This window comes from Lepisosteus oculatus, chromosome 2 (assembly GCF_040954835.1).
Source record: "Lepisosteus oculatus isolate fLepOcu1 chromosome 2, fLepOcu1.hap2, whole genome shotgun sequence".
In the NCBI taxonomy this organism is placed as follows: Eukaryota; Metazoa; Chordata; class Actinopteri; order Semionotiformes; family Lepisosteidae; genus Lepisosteus; species Lepisosteus oculatus.
This window is the reverse complement of record NC_090697.1, coordinates 44135226-44157913: the sequence shown is the minus strand read 5'-3', so window position 1 is coordinate 44157913 and position 22688 is coordinate 44135226. Positions and strand designations below refer to the sequence as shown.

Here is a 22688-nt window from a genome sequence, read left to right as displayed (position 1 = left end):
GGTCATATTATTAATTTGAATCTGGGGCAAACGTGTCCACTATGCATGTGAGCTTTAGTCTTCATGAAACTAGGAAACTAGGACACAGTAAAGCATGTTTCCAACTGGCAATTAAGACCCTTGGTTAAGTTGAGAGTGTGAGCAAATGTGAGTTTAATAAGGGTGTACAGTTTTCTTTTCATAACCTGGCTGCATTGCGTCCTTCAGCAATATTATAACAATCAATTTCTTTTGTTTGTTGTTGCCTGAAACACAGATGCTCAGTGTTAGTTGTTTCCTTTAATTAAAGTAATGATGCTTTGATTATGCTTTTGATAAACCCCATGATTGTGTTGGGTGTATCATTACATAAGCAAATAAAAAATACTCTGAGACTTTTGAGGTAATAAATTACACATTTTAGTAGGACACATAAATGTTGTTCTTTCATTCAGAACAAAGGAAATTGATTTCATGGTCATATTTGTACCATGGTAATACATATGTACATTGTCTTCAGAATGTATTCACAACCTCTGAACAATTGTAAGTATAGTTGTCTTGTGATCACAATTTTGAATGTTTTACAATTATTTTTCCCTTGATTCATACAACATATGGAACAATTTTAAGGGGCACAAATATTTAGATTATGTAAAAAAAAAATGAAAACTAAAGTGATTACCAAATTATACACCTCCCTCAGTTTGAAGAAGCACCTGCCACAGCAATTACAGAGTTGAGACTTATTTCAGTATCAATTCAAATCTGTCTTTTGCTTCTTAAGGATTTGCTTGTGTTTTGCGGCATTCATTTTTTTTCTCTATCCTAAGGAAAAATTGCCCCAGTCCCAGACATTGAACAACACCCCTGTAAGATGATGCTGCCACCACCATGTATCATAGTAAAGATTGTGTTATATTGGTGATGAGCAGTGTTCGGTTTGTCCCGGGCATAGAGCTTTGCATTTAGGTCAAATCTCTCAATTTTTATTTAATCAGACCAGAGACATTTTTGCCACAAGGTCTCCGGTCTGATACATGCCTTCTTGCAAACTCCAGACATGCTATTAATTTCCCCTAGCTTTTCTCCAGTAGGTTCAATCTGTGTAGTGCTGCAGAGATTGTTGTCCTTTGGACAGGTTTGTCCATCGCACCCATTGAAGTTCAAACCCATTCTGTAGTTCTCCCAGGGTGGTCATTGGGTTCTTGGTCACCTCTTGTCCAAAGTCATTCTTGCCCAGTTGCGCAATTTGGGTAAATAGTCAGCTCTAGGAAAAGTATGGGTGGTTCCTAATGTTAGACCTAGCTGTGTTCCTGGGAACTTTCATAGATATTTATTTATACACCTACCAAGATCTGTGCCTTCTCACAATGTTATCACAGAGTTATTCACACAAGTCCTTGGTCTTTATGGCAATGTTTTTGCTCTGATGTGTACTGTTAACTGATGGACTTTATACAGACAGGTGTATTTCTTCTGAAACCATGTCGACCAACTAAACTGACTGCAGGGAAAATTTTAGAGTGATCTCACAAAGAAATGAGATGCACCTGTGATCGCGATATAATGTAATAACAAAGCAGACGAATAATTATCAAATTAAGACATTTAAGGGTTTTCTTTTAAACTATATGTAAAATATTACCAAAACATTCATTCCAATTTTGGAATTGGAAAATGTCAGTGAAAAAATCCCATATAAATGTCCTCCTATTTGAGTTAATAATTAAAAAAAAACATTGAAAAATTGAGAGGTGAATGCTTTCTGAAGGCATTGTATTTGATTTGGGTGCATTAGATACATTTGTAGACTGCAGACAGCTGAAGTAATATTCTTTGCTTATTACAATTGGCAATGAGTCAACCAGCATTTGAATAATTGCTGGTGCTGCAGTTACTCTTGTTCTCACCCAGTATGTCCCTTTTCTCTAGAATGTTTTCTAGAGCAAATTCAATTTAATGTGAGGCAGTTTACCTGAAATTCCTCACATTTTCTTTGAATATATATGAAGCCAAAGAAAATGTGTGTCAGTAATTTAGATGTGACAACATTCTGTTAGAAAAGCTAACATACTGTACAACCTCACTCCCCTTAACTCTTTACTTAAAAAAAATCCCCAAAAGTTCCCAAATGTGCTTGGTCTAATACCTTTTTGAGGTAATATCACACCTGGGACTGCTGTGTAATATCCTGCTCAAGCCTTTGGCAAAATCAGGCATGTAAAATTCAACATTTAAATCTTATACCAGAGAGGTTGTCTTTTGTGATTGTCAGTGCATCTCAAAGTGCCTGAATGTTGGCATGGCAGGATTTGTGACATTGCGTGGAATTTTCAGATTTTGACCTTTGACCTGACTTGAGAGCCAAGAGTTCGCCACGGCCTCGTAAGGAATGCACACTGCTGTATTTTACTTCCCACAGCTGCAGTGCAATGGTAGCATAGGGAGATACCACCATTGTTCAGCGGCAGTTCTAACCATTTGTAAACCTATCTTTTACAATAGGTTTCGCATGTAGCACATGCCAACTTTTAAATTTCTGCAAATTCTTATATTTCTGGTTTACTATTCAAGAAAAAAGAAACATGCAGAAAGATTACTGAACCTGTCTATGTTTGTTTCAGTTAAAGAGACCTTATTTGAATGTTATTTAATGCAGTTTTTAAATAACATTCTAATATAATAAGTGCATTCAGAAGGTTCCTTGCTTATTACATTTTCTCTTGCTCTGTTATGCATCACACTCATGTCTGGCTGTGAGTCTGTTTGTGAAATCTGACTTCTTGAAGGAAGCATAGACACCGGTTTTAATAACACGGCTGGTTGTAGACAAATCTGACCCCAACACTTTACTTATACAAGCCCTCTTAATGAGAAGCAAATAATAATAGAAATTTTTCAACAGCGTACAAACTTAGTTTTTTATGATAGCCCTCTACTCTGCACCCTGACTCGCGATGTTGTAAAAATGTATGAAGAGAAAAGGTATTTGTAAAAATATTTGTTGCTTTTCACGTGAGATAGCTCATCTTATTAACTAGATCTATATGTGAAGGTTGAATTAATTTATTAAGAGTTAATGAAAAGTATCCATGTAGGCTTAGTTTTTGTTTCTATATTACTTGGCCTTTTAGCCATTCTAGCCTTTAGACAGAACACTCCCCAATGCACCAAATTTGCTCTTTCAGTGAGCACTTATAATCTGTTGTGGTCTGCACTTCTCACATAGTATTATATATGTGTGTTGGGGAATACAAATTAGTCAAATGGTCACACTTATACCCAACTGCTCCTGTGGATGATTTTCATTTTAAAAGAACAATAGGGTCATAAGCATTCAAACCAATAACTATAACATTTTCAGCTGGTATGCCAGAAGACATTGTTAATTCTAGATTGGGAGTTGAATATTTATATGTTGAGCAATGTCTATGTACTCTAAAAGCCTTAAACTTTTATGACTTAGTCACTTTCAGCTGCCATGGGTAACAAAAACATGACTGAATAAGACTTAATATGTTACTAGGAAGTGAATCACTAGACCAGGCCTATATTTTCTTGGTAAACGATACAATCCTGTTCTTGTGTGTTTTTATTAATATGGGACAAAATTGACAATGCAAAATTCTAAACACAATAAAGAAAAAAAAACTGTTGTATCCTTTATCCCTTTAGCCACCCTTTTGCCCCATGCTCAACACAGTTCTCAGATAATAAAAATAAAACTCCCTCCCTCCCACTCTCTCAGGTGGTTACCCCCTTCCCCAGTACCCTTAAAAAAATAAACCTGTGAGCGAACAATTTCGTTGAGTTTATTAGTGCTTTTGTGTCATCAGCTGCTACTTCCCTGGATCACACATTTCCTTCACCATGGACCCCAGCAATAGAATAGACAGAACCATAAGAATAATGTCCAAAAAGGTAAAGGCCCATTGGCACCAGGGAAGGGAGTGTGGAGACTGCCAGCTGAGAGTAATTATTCATTCAGCAGCAGTAATGCTAGTCAGTTATACTCTTTTCTGCAGTATTGAGAGACTGAGAGAAGATGATCATTATCATTTGATAACAGAACCAGAGGAAAGCAGGGAACATAATGTGATATTCTCACATCACAGGAAATCACATCACATGTCCATTGGTTTCTGCGAAAATGAAGTACACTTTAGGGTGTCAGTAATGTGCTTTAAAAGGTCTATGGTCTGTAGAGAATTAAATAAATTCTGTTTATGATATTGACATGAGCCATCTGATGGACAGATTTGTGAGAGGTGTGATTCAAATTAAACTAGACCTTATCATAGGAAATACTTCAATAACAACATGTTATCTCATGTTCATTTAAGGCTTTGAAAAACCTGATAACCACTAAAAGATAGTTTAAGCAATCTGAGAGAGTCAAGCAAAGGTGATTTATTTTAGAAAAAGAAGCACACATTGAACAAAAAAAAAACACAAACGGTATGACTTCTTGTTCTAATGAAAGATAAAACTGAATTCCACTCAGTAATTCATTTCTTTAAAGTCTTTTGGTTCCACTAGTATGCAGTCAGGGTAATATGAGTGGTTAAAGGTGATGAAAAGAGAAACTGTGTTCTTAAACTACAACACAATTAATCAATACACTAATTCATGTAATCACAACTGTTTTAATCATAACAGGGACAAAGATGTAAAGAGTGCAGCTGTAAGTTGCATAACTGCTTAGTTCAGCTGAAGGTACTAGGTTATATCAGTTGCTTTGTCTCAGCTTGGAAGCTACCGATAAAACACGCTTGACTGGGGACATCTGGGTCCCACATTTGAAATAAGCCACCAACATTCAATTAGCGCCCTCCTTATCCTGCAACACGAACTGACAACTTGGTAAAACAGCTACAGCATTCTGTTAGTAAACATAAAAACTGAAGTCTTTTGAATTCAGCTCTTCAATAATAGAGACTGCAATTCCATTAGGCAGAACAAGTCATTATTGTTTTGGGGCACTGAATGAATGCCTGAATGCTCCTGTCCCAATGCTCAGAATCAAAGAAGGGCTGACATGATGCAGAAGTGGGATGATGATAATAATGAGGATGATATGCTGCCTTGTAATTGCTGGGAGAACCCGGTGCTCAAGGCAGAAGCCTGATTGAGCCTGACACATGAAAAGGGATTAGCTCTGTGGTGTCTTGGACCCTTAGTGGAAAATCAGCTCTGCTATGCCATTCTGTACCAAAATAACAGACACGAGCCAAATTAAAATATTTCCGAATAGAATCAAGGAACCTGAGAGAGTTCACAGATGGAAAGATCACACTGAAATCCCACTTTATATGCCTCACACACCTTCAGATCCAAATATAATTAAAGGACCTTAGAAGCCACATGAGGAACCCAAACAAGTCTGAAGATAATGATTAACAACTTCCTGCACAAGAATACAGTAAGCACAGTTGATAGATAAACCCAAATATGTGCTGACAGAAGTCATCAACTGTACTGTAGCTAGCAGATCAGGCATGTGATAATTAAATCAATGAAGTTCCTGTCTGTTAGCTTTGTTGAAAAACATTTTTGCTGACTATTTAAATACTACATTATGTGGTAAATAACTAATGATTTGACAACAAAAAATTTAAACGATGATAGCTTTATACATTATTTCCAAACTCAAATTTGAGCTCAATACAGTTGTTAGATTAGTAGTAATTAATACAGCAATGTATTGATATGAAAAAGTTAAACCTTACTTATTTTCTTCTCTTAATATCCAACATTTGCTCATGATTTTAAAATTCAGTTGCTACAAAGTGTACTGTCCAGGGATATAATTATAGTAATATAGAAAACACCTTAGCAATGGTTTACTGTTTCACTGGTGAGAAGAAATCTTGTCAGTGTTTATGGAACACCTTTCCTTTATTAAACTATCAATGGCAAGAAAAGATGGTATGGTGCCACATGCTGCTAGAGACTGTGGGTATTCATTTATCCATGTGACATCCGTGTTGCAGTTCTACAGCTTATAACACAAAACAGAAGTTGTCTGACTTTGAATGGTTAACTGGCACAATCTAGCAATGGAAAGCTGATAGAGTGAGTGTATACTAAATAGAGTGCTGTGTACAAGACACCTGTCTGTGTGGGATGAGTGCATTTCACACTCCTCTGCTCTCTGCCTTTAAGTTTGTTTACTTTAGAAAGTGATAGGACTCTAGTTCTGACTGGATCTGGCTCCAGCATTGACCTGGCTGCTCTGTCTCTGAACCTATCCAAGACACCAGAGCTCAGAGAGCTTTGATTTAAGAAATGAGGCTTATTTTCTTTGGATGATCTGAAAAAAGGAACACTGGTAGAGATTATAGCCCAGTGTGTGAATGCGTCTGTAAATTCTGAAGTGGTTATCGCTGAACTTTTCCAGTATTAACAGTGAAACACAAACTAAAAGACACAAGTTAAAACTATGTGGGATTGCATTTAAATCTGAGAACACGAGGAAGGAACATCTTTACATAAAAGATTGTAGGCGAGCTAGAAACGTAGATTCAAGACGTACACTGCCTTGCTCTGTAATCATATCATGTCCACAGCAGAATCACTGCAGATAGAAAGAGTTCCTATGATTCAGCCTGACACAGGCCAATAAAGGGATCTGACAGTGCCTTGTAGACCAGAGATCCCCAAGGTCATTTCAGCCTTGTTCTGTACAAGGGGAGGTTCTGGCAGCAGCTGGACTCATGGTGTAACCTGAACACACAGCCCCTGAGCAGAGATTACCACTCAATCACACTTTCAAAAGATTATTACAGGAACCAAATCCCTCTTTAATGCTTCATTTCATCCTCATTGATGTGAAAGACCCAGAAGTGTTTCAGAGTCCGATTTTGCTTTCTGACTCAGACTGGATGATTTCAGTACCCTCATTATAGCTCAGACAGAAAATGCCAAGGCATAGCAGACATTATCTTTGGTCCACCTTCCACTTGGTGTTTGAAAGGTCTTTGAAAGGCCAGCTGCATGTTAACGCTCATGGATCTTTGGGAATTTACATGACCTTCTCATTTACAGTAGATATTTATTTTATCTTAAATCTTTTATCTTATTACTTAAATCCATTAAACTTAGCTGTAAAGACAGAGAATCCCAGACCTGTCTTCAGTGACCCATGTATCTGCTGGCCTTTATTCCAACACAACCTTTGTCATGTATCAGACATTAAGATAGTTGAGTTACTTAAGCAACACAGAATAATTTAAACACAAACTCCAATTTAGATTTTAGAAGTTAGAGTTTTAGAAACTTAAAACTATGAGAGAAACTAATCTCATTAATAGCTCAATACAGGGCTCAACTGTGTAACTGAGAGCTCAGAGTTAATGACAACCAGCAGGTACAGTATGTGGGCCACCAGGACTAGGGCTGAAAAACCCTTGTAAGTGTTATTTAACTACTTCAGAATTTTGGTTTCAGTTGAGTTATTTAACATTGAACTAGCTTGAAGGGAATGATTGTTTTCCCAAAATAATTTAACTTTAAAATAATATACTGTATGTGTTATTCAAATAAAAGACAATAGAAAGCACTGTTTGTCTTGGTATTCCTTAGAACACTAGATCAGAACAGACTTCAGGACTGTAGTATCTGCAGCTTTTGTAGGTCTTTTAAAGCACAGATACCTGGGAGAAGACCTGGGAGGAGATGGTAAATTGGCACCTGAAGAAAGCTCCATGGCCAAAAACATGTGTTTTCTTTCTTTTCTTTTCAGCATGGAATAAACCTATTACTTGTTCCTTTGCAGCCTACGCATGCTGACGCAGCTACCCACAATAATAAGACATTGGCACCTGTATCTTAATAAATGCATCTGTTGTCATTCTGTCAATTGTATCAGTGTGGTATTTCTGCTGTATTTGTTTATGTGTGCTCAGTACTCAGTGAATGACTTAATCTCTTTTCTTTTTACCTGGAGAAACAAATGTGAAGCTAATGTTCCCTTTTGTTCTCTATACCAGCTGAGGAGTCTGGCACAAAGACGCCGCTCAGCCCCTGCGCTGGTCCTAGGCAGAGTGCTGAGCAAGTCCTGGTCACCCGTCAGGTAGGCCTGTTCTTCCAGTCAGTCTCACAGTCATGTCTACATCCATAGTCAATGCCTTCCATAGTCCCTACAGAACCGAACCAGCTCCCTTCAAGATGATGCCAGCAAATCCGTTAACGTGCAAACCATTTTTTTTACTTAAGTTAACTTAGGTACAGAAAACAAGAGGGTAATGTCTAATGGAGAATTTACTAACAGATTTGGATCATTAAACAGATTTTTAACCCCAGAACACTCATGATATCCTGTGAGATTTGTTATTAGGGCAGGGAAACTGGCCTATACTCACCATTGGCTGTTTGAGGGTTTACAGTGAGTATAATTTTTACCTAATCTCAGACTTGCAGAAAGAACAAATTTTGAAACATGAATTTAACAAATACACACATGCATTTTATTAATAACACTGGAACTTACCAACATTTTAGACACTTTTTGTTATTGAAAGCGTTCATGCTTTGCAGTTTGATGCTATTTTCATTCTTTTTTTGTGTTGCACTCGTTGACTGTCATTGGCAAAAACTGAAACAAGCCAGACATACTAATTAATCATGTGATCTGAGCATAAATAGCAGCGTTTTCTATAGGCAGTTGTTTTTTTTGTTTTTTTGGTTGCTGTAGGTCAAATATTTAAATGTTACATGCTGTGTTGTTTTAATGTCTTTTAGTATGTGGTAGGAGGTAGAATACAGTAAGAGTCACAGCCGCCTCAGTAAAAGAAGAACCGTTCTAGCATCTATGCCTGGATTAAATGTGAACTTCAGCATACAAACAAAAAAATAACAAACCAAGTGCTTGCTGTCTGGTTTCATAGATTTCCACATAGAATAGTTTGGTGGATCGTATAGGTTAATATGAAGTTATTAATTCAAATTTTTCATGTATTCCACTCTCAATAATTATGCACACATAAGTGTATAATTGTTAGCTGTTTACAAACTCTTGAACCTTTAAGGACCAGTTTTCCCAAAATCTTACTGTCTTTATTAGACTGATAGTTCACAACAATATGGCATCTTACTTTTATTGAGCTCCTCTTAAAAACTTTAAAGACAAAATATAGTTAGTACATTGGCGCCAAGGCGTGGCTTTGTAAAGCTGGTCCCAGGTGGTTGACACCTTCTTCCATGCACAATCCTGTTGATGAGTCTGCAAGCCTGGTGTGAGTAATAATGGGCCCTTGATATTTATCACGGATCACACCTTCAGCTGTGCTGTACTGTAAATGGAGGGGTCATCTGCCAGCTCTGGCATTATTTGTAGTTTTTTTTGTGAGCACCTTCACATAAAGTATAAAGAAAGAATAAACAAATGCTTACCAAAAAAAATAAATCAAGCTGTTCTTTTCTGTTATCTTATGAGCTAATCTGAGTCATGACTTTGTGTTTAAAACATTTATTGCACCTTTCCGTCCCCTGGATTTAAATGGGGTAATGTGATTTCTCTTTAAAAATGAGTAAACTAGAGAGCATTCTTGTGTGTCAGTCTCAGCTGGGACTAGAAAAATTAGTCATCTCTTTTTTACTGTGATCAAGAATAGAAATGGCCAAATTGAATTTACCCCCCCTCGTTCTTGTAAATAACTCTGCTCTTAATTAACTCCATCAGTTAAGGACTCCCAGCCACCACTAGTGAGTGATAAAACTTGGAGATTGACCACACTATAGGGCCACTTTTCTGAATGAATTAAATACTTGGGAAGTACACTTTCATTAAAATAATGATACCATAATATCAGCTAAAATAGAAATATTGAAAAGTTTATTGTATTCCTACTTTATAAATACAAAATGAGAAACATTGAACTACAAGAGGCTATTTAAGAAAAATACCTTGTAATTTATATTGACACACTAAGTAAGCATTAGGATATACTGTATATTTTAAGGTGTAAGGTAACAAGGCTTCATTTAGAATATTATGTACACTTTTTGTCACCACATTACAGAAAAGAGCAAGCAGATTCCAGGGCTTAAAAAAATACACTGAAAAAACTTAAATGTATTCGTTTTGAACAGAGAAGACTTTGTGAAGACCTGATACAAATTTTAGAAATTGCCAAATGCTTTGAAAATGTGAAGCTAGCATATTTCTTCAAAATAAACGTTAACAAAAAGACTCAAGGAACACTTCTTAACCCAAAAGATTATGGGGGTGCAGAACAAGCTACCCAGTCATGTTGTTGAAGCTGATACCTCCTTTCTTTCAATGGCTGGACAAGATCTTCGGCTCAATGAGCTACTATTCATAATAATTCACCTTTCATTAACAATAATGGATTCACCTCCACCACCACCAATGTGCAGCATCCACCTGGATGATGTTACAGAAGACATAGTGCGTTAGTACTCTTATCGCCAATAGCTATCAGTGGGGAGGAGAGCAGAGTGATGAAGCCAATTCATAGATTGGGATTATTAGGAGGTCGTGATTGGTAAAGGCCAGGGAGAAATTTCAGCAGGGCATCGGGGTAACACCCTTACTCTTTTCAAAAAACGCCCTGGATTTTTAATGACCATAGAGAATCAGGACCTTGGTTTTACATCTCATCTGAAGGACGGCACAGTTTTACACTATAGTATAAAAAATCCACTATATTTGGGCAGTAGGAGGACCTACACAGACCACATGGTGAGCACTCCCTACTGGTCCCTAAGAGGTCCCATTAGCACTTCTTCTAGCAGCACCATTAGCTTTTCCAGCTCTTATTTGTAACCGTGCTCACTGTCTTATAATCCAGTGCTAACAACAAAAATCAGTACATCAGATACAGTACTCTAGCCATAGGGAATATTTTATATAGTAGAGTTTAATGGAAAGTACCACGAGTTAACAGGAAAGTAAAAGTTTGACCAGTGCTATCAGATGTTCTTTATAATGTACAGTATTTTTGTTAATCTTTAAGAATGTAAATATCTACTTTAAGTTTATCTTTCATTCTTATGAGTGATAATTCTTGATAAGGGAACGGTACATCAGAACATGTGTTGGTCACTGATTGCCCTATACTAGCACAATGACCTTTGATACTGGTCCTATAGATACCAAACATTTATCAGATTATTTAGCTGAATAACAGAAAACTATTCAGTTTAAAATATTTAGGTGTAAATTTAGGTGTACAATGCATTCTAAATTTTGCATCATGGCTTAAAGGCTTTTTTAATGTGTGATTGACTACTTTAAACTCACATTATTTCACTCTGTTAGCATCATGTCTGAAGAGTCCTAACAATTTCAATTCTCACAGACCAGCTATTGAGAGGGCAGTTGCAAATACTTGGGTTGTGTTTTATGCGAGATGCCCTTTTTATTTATAATTTACTAATTGGTTGTGTTTAATGTACTTTCACCTATTTTTTTCTAAACAAGCATTCCAAGAAAAATAGAGAAGTAATTCTGTCCATGTGTCCAGAATCCTAATGTATTTACTGCGCTCGTTCAGTCTCTATAGACAGTGCTCATTTAGAAAACTTTTTGCTTATTTTTATATGAACCCCACAAGAAACACACTATTTTCCAAGTGTGTGTTGGGGGAGGTTAACGAGTTCATTACTAAAGCTATTTTTGTGTCTAGTAGTCATTTTAGTTTGTTTGAATGTAGGGACCAGCATTGTGGGGGCAGAGTGTGCAAGCAAGATATGCATTCAATGATTGGCTTGATTAACATTCAAGTTAATAGAGTAAAATCAAAGTGCAGTCTCTTACTGATATTACAGTTTTGCTTAAACAAATATAAAAAAAAAAATAATAGAATGGCAGGTGCACATAGATAAACAACTCCCGCACTAGTTGGCAAGCAGTGACAAGTCACTTTTTGTGAACCTGCTGCATTTTTCCTGTCACACTTTGAAACCACTGCTTCAGATCTTGCTTGCTGGAGTGTAATTTTTTTGAACCCTCACTTATTCACCCTGTGAGCTGGTAGTTTTGTACACAAAGTAATTATCCACTTCTCATGCAGTGTATGTCAGAAAACTGAGCAATTTAAAGTGGCTGATAAAGAAAAAATAAAGAACTCGGACTGCTCCAATTCCATTTAAACATACTCTAGCTAGCATCATGAAATGAATCTCAGTGTCATAAATTGACTCAAAATGGATGGTTGGATGAGCATCATCATGAAGTAGCGAGGAATTAGGAATGATATTGCTGATACTGTCTGTTACTTTTAAGTACCTTTAGACAAGCCTTTATTGTCAGCTTGGCATAAGACCAACAGTAATTAGTAGTTATGCAAATAACAAAAATTGTCAGTCATATTGTGAAGATTCACAGCATTTTGAACTAACACGTTATCATTAACTGGCTAGAATTGGTTAGGGTTGGGATCTCTGTTTCTGAAAGTTCTTTGGATTTAAAGAAAATACAGTAGCTGAAAGAAACCTTCCAGCTGTGCAAATCTGCATTGATTCTGCAAAAATGGTGCATGTTGTGATGCACTACAATTACACTCTTAACCAAAGATTGTTCACATAGGCAGCTCCTGTCCTCTGAACTAGTAATAAAGCTCCATTTTCCACTGGTTTTGCTGTCTATAAGCATAAAGTGCACATTTATCTTCAAGCTACATCAAATCTGTTTCTATTTTAGCACATTGTTAGATAGCACGATAATCTTGTCTGTTTTGTGGTACAAACCAAAGCACTAAAAGCAGAGCATATTTCTAAACTTTATAACAATGATAAAAACAAAGTAGAAGATAGCAACTTTAGAAAACTCTCATATGTAATTTTCCCTTTGAATAATGTTGGCTGATTAACATTGAAAGTTAAAGAACTGCATTGTTCATTAATTGAACCTTATGCTAAACGGCCATGCAGCTGCCACTCTGGGCATAAAAGCCTACAATGCAAACAAACTAATGCAAACAATCATATTACCATTTACTGTAGCATACAGAGCTGAAACAAGATATTTTTTGAGCAAATCAAATAATACTTTGCTAATATTACCAATATACATTTTTGTATACTACATTCACACATATGAAAGATTATGCACACGATTCATGGGTAACCCATTCGTACATAAATAGATAAAAACAGTGTATTACTTCAGGTTCAAACCACTGTGTTACACTGTGCCACTGATTTTATGCTGTGTGTTGGGTTTCCATCTAGACTGACTCAGTCATGGTAAACTTTCTCACCTACAACACATACCAGCTCATCTCCCCCCACGACGCAGACAAGCTGGGGGTGGTCTGCAGAGACGTCAGACTGCCACTGACGCCAATCCCCCACATAGACATTTCACAGGGTCCACCCACCCTTGTAGGCCCACAAGCACATATCACAGATGTAACAAATGTAAGTTTCTCAGGAGTAGGTGTTTGCCAGAGGTAATATATATATATATAAAAATGATAAATATATTTGATACATCATGTTAGACAAAGATACAGCATGATATATATATACCAGATATAACATGATATATAGCAGACAAAACATGATATATACTGTAACATGTTAGATTTTATGTTGTCTAAGCAAAAAGCTAAAGCTTCATTTTGGGCCATGGTGGTGTGTGACATTTACCAATTGGAAATGGGGTAAAAAAAATCATTCTGGTGTTCGAACCTGCCCTCATTAATATTTGTGTTTTGGAAATTGGATACACATTTCTAAATCCTGTTATCCATTAACTCTCAACCCTGCTACAGAGTTTAGTATACATTTATTTATTATTATTGTTATTTGAAAGTTAGATGAATAGCCCACATCATTGTCTGTCCAATAAATTAATTAGATAGTTAGTCAATTATCTTTCAATAAGATAGATTAGCTAATCAATTATTGAGCATAATAATTTTGTATTAATACATAATTATTAATATACCTGTAGTATATTCACTGGTTCTGAAAAAATGCTATTCTCTTCAAGAGCATGGATGCCGATTGGTAAGATCAAGGACTTTGGTCCAGTTGTAATTATAGGTCTCTTTAAACCAGAAGCACTTTAGGAAAGCTAACTTTTGGAAAAGATGTTCAATTAATTTAGGTCATTTAGAGATGAGCTAAAATAAAAACCAGGGACCCCATTTTTGCAAGACCACAGTTGTGATTTACTCTTTGAATAAATGTAGTCTATGACTGATTTTCAAAAATAAAAGAAACAGAATAAGGCTTAAGAATGTAAGTGGCAAGGCTGTGGGTATTTTTCATTTAAAGACTCATTTTCAAAAATAGAAGCAATATTAAATCATGTGTAAATCTAACTATGCATGTCTTCCATTTAGTTTCTCTAGCCTAACATTCTAAAAGTTGTGTCCTTTTAAGATCTTGGCACTGTGTATCAAAACATAGAGCCAAAGATTGTAGATCAGATGGATTGTACCTCCAGTTCTAAAGCACAAAGAGCAATTGTGGACTATTTTATACTGTACATAAATCATCCTGTGTCTTTCTATGATCTCAAGACAATATCTATGTCTATGACAGCATCTACGTAATGTAGCTGGTGTATGTTAAAGCATCTTTTTATCAAAAACAACCTTCAGACCTCCTATCAAAAATGTCATGGTTTATGACATAACACAATCAAAATATAGGTGAATAATAGCAAGCCAAATTATCATTGAAAGACATCTCTAAGTCATATTAAGCTTTTCTATAAATTAGTAGACACACATTAAGTGATGAGCGCTATAAGCAGTGAACTTATTCTAGTTTTTGAGGGTTATTTAATGTTCAGTAATTCAGATATAATATTGCAGGTGTTTGACTGCTTCTGGCAACAGGAAAACATTCACATGCTCTATGGTCAGGGCCATCACTTCAAATGACTGAACATGCTTTTATCACAAAAATGACTAATTAGTCAGAGGGAACTGTTTCCTCACAGTACCTTATTGTGCCATAATTCTGTTTTAAACAAAGCCTGGTAGGCTCCGGAAAGCAAAATGTTTTTCTTTACAAACACAAGCCAATTAAGGCATAAATGTTTGCAGTGCTCCATTTATAAAAAAATAACCAATTAAAATAGTGTAAAAAAGAAAAGGGCATTTTCATGACATGTCCTGTAATTGGGCTGTAATTCTTCTGAATTTAGAAGTTAATCCATATTGGGGAAAACATATGCTTTGACTACTTTTCTTGCAAGAATCTGAAATGTCAAAGCCTAAATGAACAAAGAGCTGCAATAGTTTTATATACAGTAGCATATTTCAACACTGTGAAAGTGAGGATTATGTGCTGGTATATATGTACAGTATATGCAAAGTACGAAAAGCCTCTTGCCTTAAAAATAGGTCACTGTGGGTCAGTAGGGGGATTACCTGGTGTACATTGAACTTTTTTCATGTTTTGCATAGATTCCTTTAACCACCGCCTCCGTATCCAGGTAAAAATCAAGGCAGTTTCAGAGAGACAATAATCCTAATGAACACTTGGCACTTGTAAGTGAACAGCTGTGCACTGGTTAACCTGGAATAGCTGAGACAGGTTAAGAGATGACTCTGAGTTGAAAATGGCATATCAAAGTTTGAGAAATGACACTGAAACCTTGTTGACTTACTGAGATCAGTCAGGCTCTCAAGACATTTTCAGTTAATTTGATTTCAGTCTGTTCCTGCTTTAGTGTTTCTGTATAACTGGTAGAACAAGTTGCCAGTGTGTTTCCAGGAATCTTAAATGCAGCTCTCCATATAGCAAAAGCTGGATCCTTTCCACTGACGGAAATAAAATGCATGCAGCATGCAGCCTTGTGAAAATCACGTGGCTCTGCAGCCGGCCTTTAATCAAATTTGATTAACCTTGTTCATCCACATATAGCTGCAAATTTGACCTAAAATGGAGTAGGTAAAGAGAACCACTTTGAAAAGGTTTTTTTGCATTGGAAAGCTGCCTTCTGAATTTTGCTTTGCTCACTGTTATTTCAAATTTGGTTTTATTTGTTTTCTCATGCACATCTTGACAACACAGATTAAGAAAGGACGGCACAGTGCCTTGCAAAAGTACTCAGCCACTTCCACAATTGTGCTGTTTTATTGAATTACATATGATGTTTATATGTTTTTAAATTGAATCTATTATTTTAATTCTAACTTGAATGCTGAAATTGAATACTTTTAAGGGTGAAAGAAGTATCTACCCCCCTTTGCTATAACAAATATAAATTGGTTCTGGTGTACAAAACTACTGAAAAAGGCCACATGGTAGAATAATCTCGCAATTATAGTGGCTTAAAAGATTTCAGTATTAATTTATCCATTCAGGTAGTGAATATCAACCAAAGTTCAACTTTGAAGACCAAGGAGCTTTCAAAACAAATCAGGGATAATGTTGCAGAAAGGCACAGGTCAGGAGAAAGAAATAAAAATTTTAAGGGCTTTGAATATCCCTTCATGCATAGTGTGGTCCATTCTTAAAAGGTGGAAGGTGAATTTTACCCACCCAGAGACTGCAGAGACTCTGTATTCTATGTCATTGAGGAGCCAGAGTCTATCCCAGTAAGCAAAAAATGCAAGGCAAGATGGACCCTGGATAGGCAGGTGCAGGTAGCTGGAAAACGAAGCACCCGTCAGAAATCCACATGAACATGAGGAGAAGATAAAAACTCCACACAGATAGCACCACAGGTCCAGTATTTTACCCAGGGTCTATAGTTTCATGGAGGCAATGCTAATCACTGCAGCACCATACTATCCTGCATCAAAGTATTTAAGTGATATTTTGTGGTTACACTGGACAAAATTGAAATGTTTGGATCTAAACGTAAAGCATTACTGTACATCTCGAACAAATCCAAAACAATGTATCATGCAGTCTATACATTCTCTACTGCCAAGCGTAGTCTGAGGCTACTTCACTTCACTATGAACTGGGCAGACTTGAGTTAAAATAGAAGGAGCAAAATACAGGCAAATCTTAATGGAAAATTGTCTCAGTCTGCTAAAGATGGAAAATGTACCTTTTATAGCACAATGACCTAAAGCCAAACTAGAGTGGCTAAATAAGAAAAAAAATGTCCTTAAATTGCCCTGTCAAAGGCCTGACTTGAATCTGATAGAAAATTAGAATGGGTGAAACTTAATTGTTCAAATTAGCCACTCTTATGGGTGAAAGAAGTTAAATATGATCAAAATCAGCACAGAAACATCAAGAACGAAACTACGTTGATTGTAGAATTAATCTCTCATTGAGGCAATACTAGGTGGAAGCACTTTTGGCAGCTATTATAGTTTAAAGTCTTTTTGGGTCAATCTTTACCAACTTTGCACACACTGGCTTTGAACTCTTTTCACAAATTCTCAATAGGATTAAAGTCCAGAGTCTGGCTACTTAAGGACATTCATTTTCTAATTCTTAAGCCACTCCAGTGTAGTTTTGGCCTTGTGCTTTGGAAAAGTGTCCTGATAAAGGATGCATTTTTCCCCTGTTTTGAAGCAGGTTTTACTTACTAAGATTTGCCAGGATTTTGATCCAGCTACGATCCCATCAGTCTTACAGTAAGTGTTGGCCAATTGATTAATGCACTGTACTGGGTTTGTTTAACATGTAATATTTTGCATTCAGACCAAAAAGTTCCATTTGTGTCTCATCTGGCCACACTTGCATTATCACATACAGTAGGTGCTGTGTTGCAAACCCCATGTGGTATTTGAAATGTTTTTTTCTTCATTTTCTTTTCATTGGGGTGATCAGGATGCCTTTGACCCTAGTCTATTTTCTCCCATCTCAGCCACTTAACTCCATAATCCTTTCAAAATTGCCCTTGGCCTCACAGTGGCCTCCCTAACCAATTTAATCTTTGACTGGTTGCTCAGTTAGCTGGTACAACATGATCTGTAGAGCGTTTTGGTGTCTTCCACTTAATGATCAACTTCACTATGCTCAAAGAAATATTAAGGGTTTTTTAAATGTTTTATACCCTTATCCTGATCTGTGCCTTTTTACTTTGAGTGTGTGGAGGAAGCTGTGTATGTAAGACATATTAAATTGCTGTTTCAAAATGTAGAGCTGCAAGCTATAAAGCAACAAAATGTGAAAACTGTGCAAGGGTCTGAGCTCTTTTGCAAGGCATTGTGTAAAAACTTGTCATGATGTGACAGATCAATTGGATGACAAAGCTAATGTTGAATTGACTAGAAATGTAACTAGCATGTTTAGACAGAAAGCCCATCTTAGTATGTATCAGAGAAACATGAGTGTTCTTACTTCTACTGAATGTGGGAAACTCACAGATGTCAGGCTTCTCCAAAATGAATTGTTTGTGTTGCTAAAAGGTCGACTGCTCAAGGAGAGTGGGAGTTCAGCCTCAAAAGGGGAAAAACCGACTTGCTCTAATGCAGGGGATGCATTGAGAAGTGTGATAAGTGTGATCTTAACTTTGCTAAGTTTGTTTGTGGTCAAGGCATGTTAGCCGTCTGGAGATTTAACTTTTGTCACAATTCACTTGTACATACTGTAAAACCCTTTAATTAGAGTAAATATACAGTAGGTCTTCATATAGTAAATTACAACCTTTAAGTATGGCTATATTTATTTTTATTCGCAATTTACGGGAACAAGAGAGTCAGACTAGGCAAAGTCATAAACTTCCTGTCTTTGATGTTTTTTTTCAAGTCAGTACAAAGATAGATCACACTGCACACTGGCTTTAATAAAACTATAATTTTATAATATACCCAAGATCAACAGCCAGGTGAAAAACACAATAAATTGCTGGATGTTCAGCAAGGAAAAAAGAAGTGATTTAAACCATAGCATAATTATTAAAATTCCAAATAAACATGAGATGTTGCGGTACACAGTAGTCCTCAGCTGATCCAATGATACATAAGTGGATTATTTACATAGAAGATATGCTTTGTCTTAATTGATCAAGCTTCAGATTCAGGTTATTTCAGGATATGTGTTAAAATTAAGTAATTAAGAAATTAAGTGATTCATATTCTTACAGCAAAAGGGCTCTCTATATCAAGAATTTAAGATTCTATTTTTAACAATATTTTATATTTGCTAATAACTTCACATGGCTGTTAGTCCAAAGATTATAAAAACCAAACAGCTTCTAGTTGTGTGCCTCTTCATTTTTTCCTGCAATCCATCCCCAATCCCCACCATCAACCAGTAAATGTAAAATTCCAAACATGGTAGCACGCTGTCAACAACTACAGCTCTAGAGAGCTGTCCCCTGCATTTTTAGCAAGATTCCTTAAAGAAACATTTCTGCCTTAGATGCTGTAAAACTTTAGATTAGTTTTAATGAAGCAACTGATTGCTTCAGGAATGACATTTAGGTGTGGAAACCTTCTAATCCTCACAGACTCCTTTGACTTTTTTTTTTTAGCTGGGTAAAATCTACGTGAATCTGTCAAAGCATCACACATAAAGCACACATTGGTGAAGAAATGTGATAAAAGGACAAAGAAGCTGCCCTGAATCTATAAATGTCATTGACAACACAGGTGCTGATGGCTATTTGTCATTGTGTTGTTTCCTAGGGAGAACGTGCTCTGCCCAGTGTCAGTGGAGCAGTGTCCCTTTGTGCTGGGCCTTGCCGGTGAGAATGGAGAGCTGATCCTGGATGAGTGTGTGCAGGTGTCAGAGGGAACGAAGACTAAAATGAGACATTTGTTCCTGTTCAGCGACGTGCTGGTCATTGCCAAACTAAAGTAAGAAAATCTTTGGTGTACATTTACCTTAGGAAACTAATAATACATTGTATTTTATATATTTTATATAACACCTCTAAAAATGCCATCTCAAAGTGCTTTACAGAGACAGAAAAACATATCAATGAATACACAATGAGAGGAGATGGTAGAACTAAACAATTATATTGAAGGTTCGGAATATACTGTATAGGGAAAGCAAAGGGGCAGGGGTTTTATATAACCGGTTACATAAAAATTATTCTAAAAAAGTCTATATTAGTCTTGAGTCTAAATCTAAATCAGCTCAGGGAAGGTGACTTTCTGATTCTTAACTGTTTTCTTAAGGTAAGGATTTTCTAAATGATATCAGTTATTCTCACCCATGTTCACAGAGAGCCTCTACAGTATGTAGATGTCTAATTCTAACTTGATGTCTCTTACTGAAGTGACATCACCCCTCTCTGAAATCTTGACATTGTAAAAGTCAGGCATGACAGAGATCCTGGTCAGAGAGCGGAAAAAGACCCATATGCGTAGCAGCGAGACGGGAAAAAAGGCCCGGGCTCATTAGTGCAAAGAGTTCAGGAATGCCGTATAGAAACCTATGCCCTCAGGGAGCGGACGTGGGGCGCCCTGGTGCTAGGCGGGTCTCAGGACATCCGAACGTCAATGCTGAGCGAGGACAGAGTGCAAGACTCGAAATATATAGCCCAAGGGAAAGAGAGGGACAGGAAGGACAGCAGACCGGAAACTAGGGAAAGGACAGAGAAGGAGCGCCCTCTGGCTGCAGAGGGCGTGACAGATGCCTTGCAGGAGCAGGGAGATTTACACTCGTCTTACATACAAGAATCTACTGAAAGCTCAGACTCCTCGCTTACTTTAAAAAAGTTGTAGCTGAGACAAATTAAGTTGATACCAGAAGACCCTGTTCCTTTCTAGGACCTGGAAAGAGGGCAGCTGCTCCCAGTCCTGATTCATTAAAATAACATTTCTATTGTAATAATACAAATAATGTGATTTTATTTAAAGCACCTGTCATCATGGTGGTGGTGTAGTGTAGTGGGCTAAGGCTTTGGACTGACAGGTTGTGAGATCAAGTGCCCATGGCAGACACTGCTGTTGTACCCTTGAGAGAGGTACTTTACTCCAGTTTCCCCAGTCCATCCAGATGTAAAAGAGAGGAACAGCATTGCAGGGGATAATTCCTGCAATGGATCGGTGATCAGTGTCCCCTCAAGAGTGGGAGTCAGGGGCTCTCTAGTCCACTTAAAGCTACAGAAACCAGGATGTGTGCATCCTGACAACCCGCCATTGATGTGGTATATGACACTACCATTCTTCCAACTTAAAATGAATTTTACTTTACATAACTGTATTTTCTATATTGTTTATTCTGTAGAATCTAAAAAGAAATTAAAAATTTCAAGGCAAATAACTTGCACTGAAGTGACACAGAGAATGCACTACAATAACAATATCCTCGCTGCACGTAGTAACACTAATTTCACAGCACCATGAACCATAAAGTTTTCTAAGCTTTATATCTTTTAGATAGTATTAATGTTTTGATTAAGGAGAATGGCCTTATATTCAAAGTTTTGTTGAAATTCATGTTAACCTGTAATAAAAAGAAGACAAAATACAGATTGACTTGAAACAGGAAAAAACAAGCAACATTGCTCATTGGATTATATTGTAGTGGTCTTTCAAGACTCCATCACCAATAATCATATGTACACTGGTGTATACTTTATACTGTCCAATGGCACAGTGCAGATAATAATATTAGGTTTTTACAAAAACATATAGGAAATAAACACATTGTGACAAAAAATAACAGATTAATTCCACCTTTTACCTCCATTTTCCCTCAGATTTCTTTTTCTGCTCGGCTACAGCAGTAGACATAGGAGGCATTAACTGACAGTGGCTATTTCCAAAAGATTGAAAGTGAATAGTGTAGCTCCCCATGTGCTATTGGCTAATACTACAGGGAACGAGTGAAATTCTGTAAATAGAAATGGGGAAATCCTTCTGTTGCTGAACTGAAGCAACAGGTGACTCAAAAAACTGTCTCGTGTTTTGGCTCAAAGGGGGATTTCTATTGTTTTTAACTGTAATACCCCAGGTTTAACCATATCACTTAGGGTGGAATTTTAAGAATTTCTGAATTAAGGTAAACACCCAAGTTTCAAAAATTTAAAAATAAACTGTTGAAAAAAGTGGGTGTTAATTTTACAAAAATAACATTTTTTCTTTGCTAACAGGAAGTGCTGAATACACAGCTTTAAGAAAAACAAACAATGTGTGGATTTTCCCTACAGTACATATACAGTGCATTTTGGAAATTAAATATCTGTAGAAAAGAGAACACAGATCCATATTTTATTCTGATTGAAGTTCTACAGTATGTTAATGCCAATGCAAAGAGAGTGACAGGTTCAGTTTAATTTCTAATGAGTGTTCAGAATTAAAAATAAACCGATTTTCAAGTCAAAGGCTTCTTCTTCTTTTTATGTTAAAGAAACAGAGCTGCACTAACTCTTATGCCTTAAGAATAACTGAGTGGGCTTCCATAAGCTCTGACTGTGTTGACCAGAGAGTCTGGCAGTGGAATTTCCTCTTGCGTGTTCACCTGCTGTCATAAATACAGTTTGCAAAGATCAAAAAGTTACAGCCACGCTGACAAGACCTGACCTCCTTTCCACTGGGTGTCCTGTCAAAAACTTGTAGGTGTGTTAGTAGGTGGTGAAGCGTGAGCGACATAAATATGCAGGAAGAGGCTAACTTTTTAAAATTCACAGGTCTAAGAAAACAAGAGAGGAATATAAGGCATTGTTTTACTTTAAGTAGCACATTAAGAAGCTGGCAACTTTTTTGTTCTGGAGTACATGCAAATTGTATCATTCTCCACAGAAAACGGTATGATTAAGCTTACTGTTTTTTACATCAGAAGTCTCGCAATGACTTACTTTTCAGTTGACGAAAAGTAAATGGGGGATTTTTTCTTCACTTTATGGTTCAGAT

At 36.7% G+C, this 22688-nt stretch overlaps 1 protein-coding gene across 2 annotated transcripts in view; it reads left to right on the top strand.

Annotated features, from left to right (window-relative positions):
- The window catches only part of tagapb (T cell activation RhoGTPase activating protein b), a 40769-nt gene that overhangs the window by 5424 nt on the left and 12657 nt on the right, over window positions 1–22688 (top strand). For both annotated transcript variants that reach the window (XM_015349572.2, XM_015349578.2), the window contains exons 2-3: window positions 7974–8056; window positions 19509–19679. In XM_015349572.2, the coding sequence (XP_015205058.2) occupies window positions 7974–8056; window positions 19509–19679 (254 nt within the window). The remainder of the gene's footprint in view (window positions 1–7973; window positions 8057–19508; window positions 19680–22688) is intronic.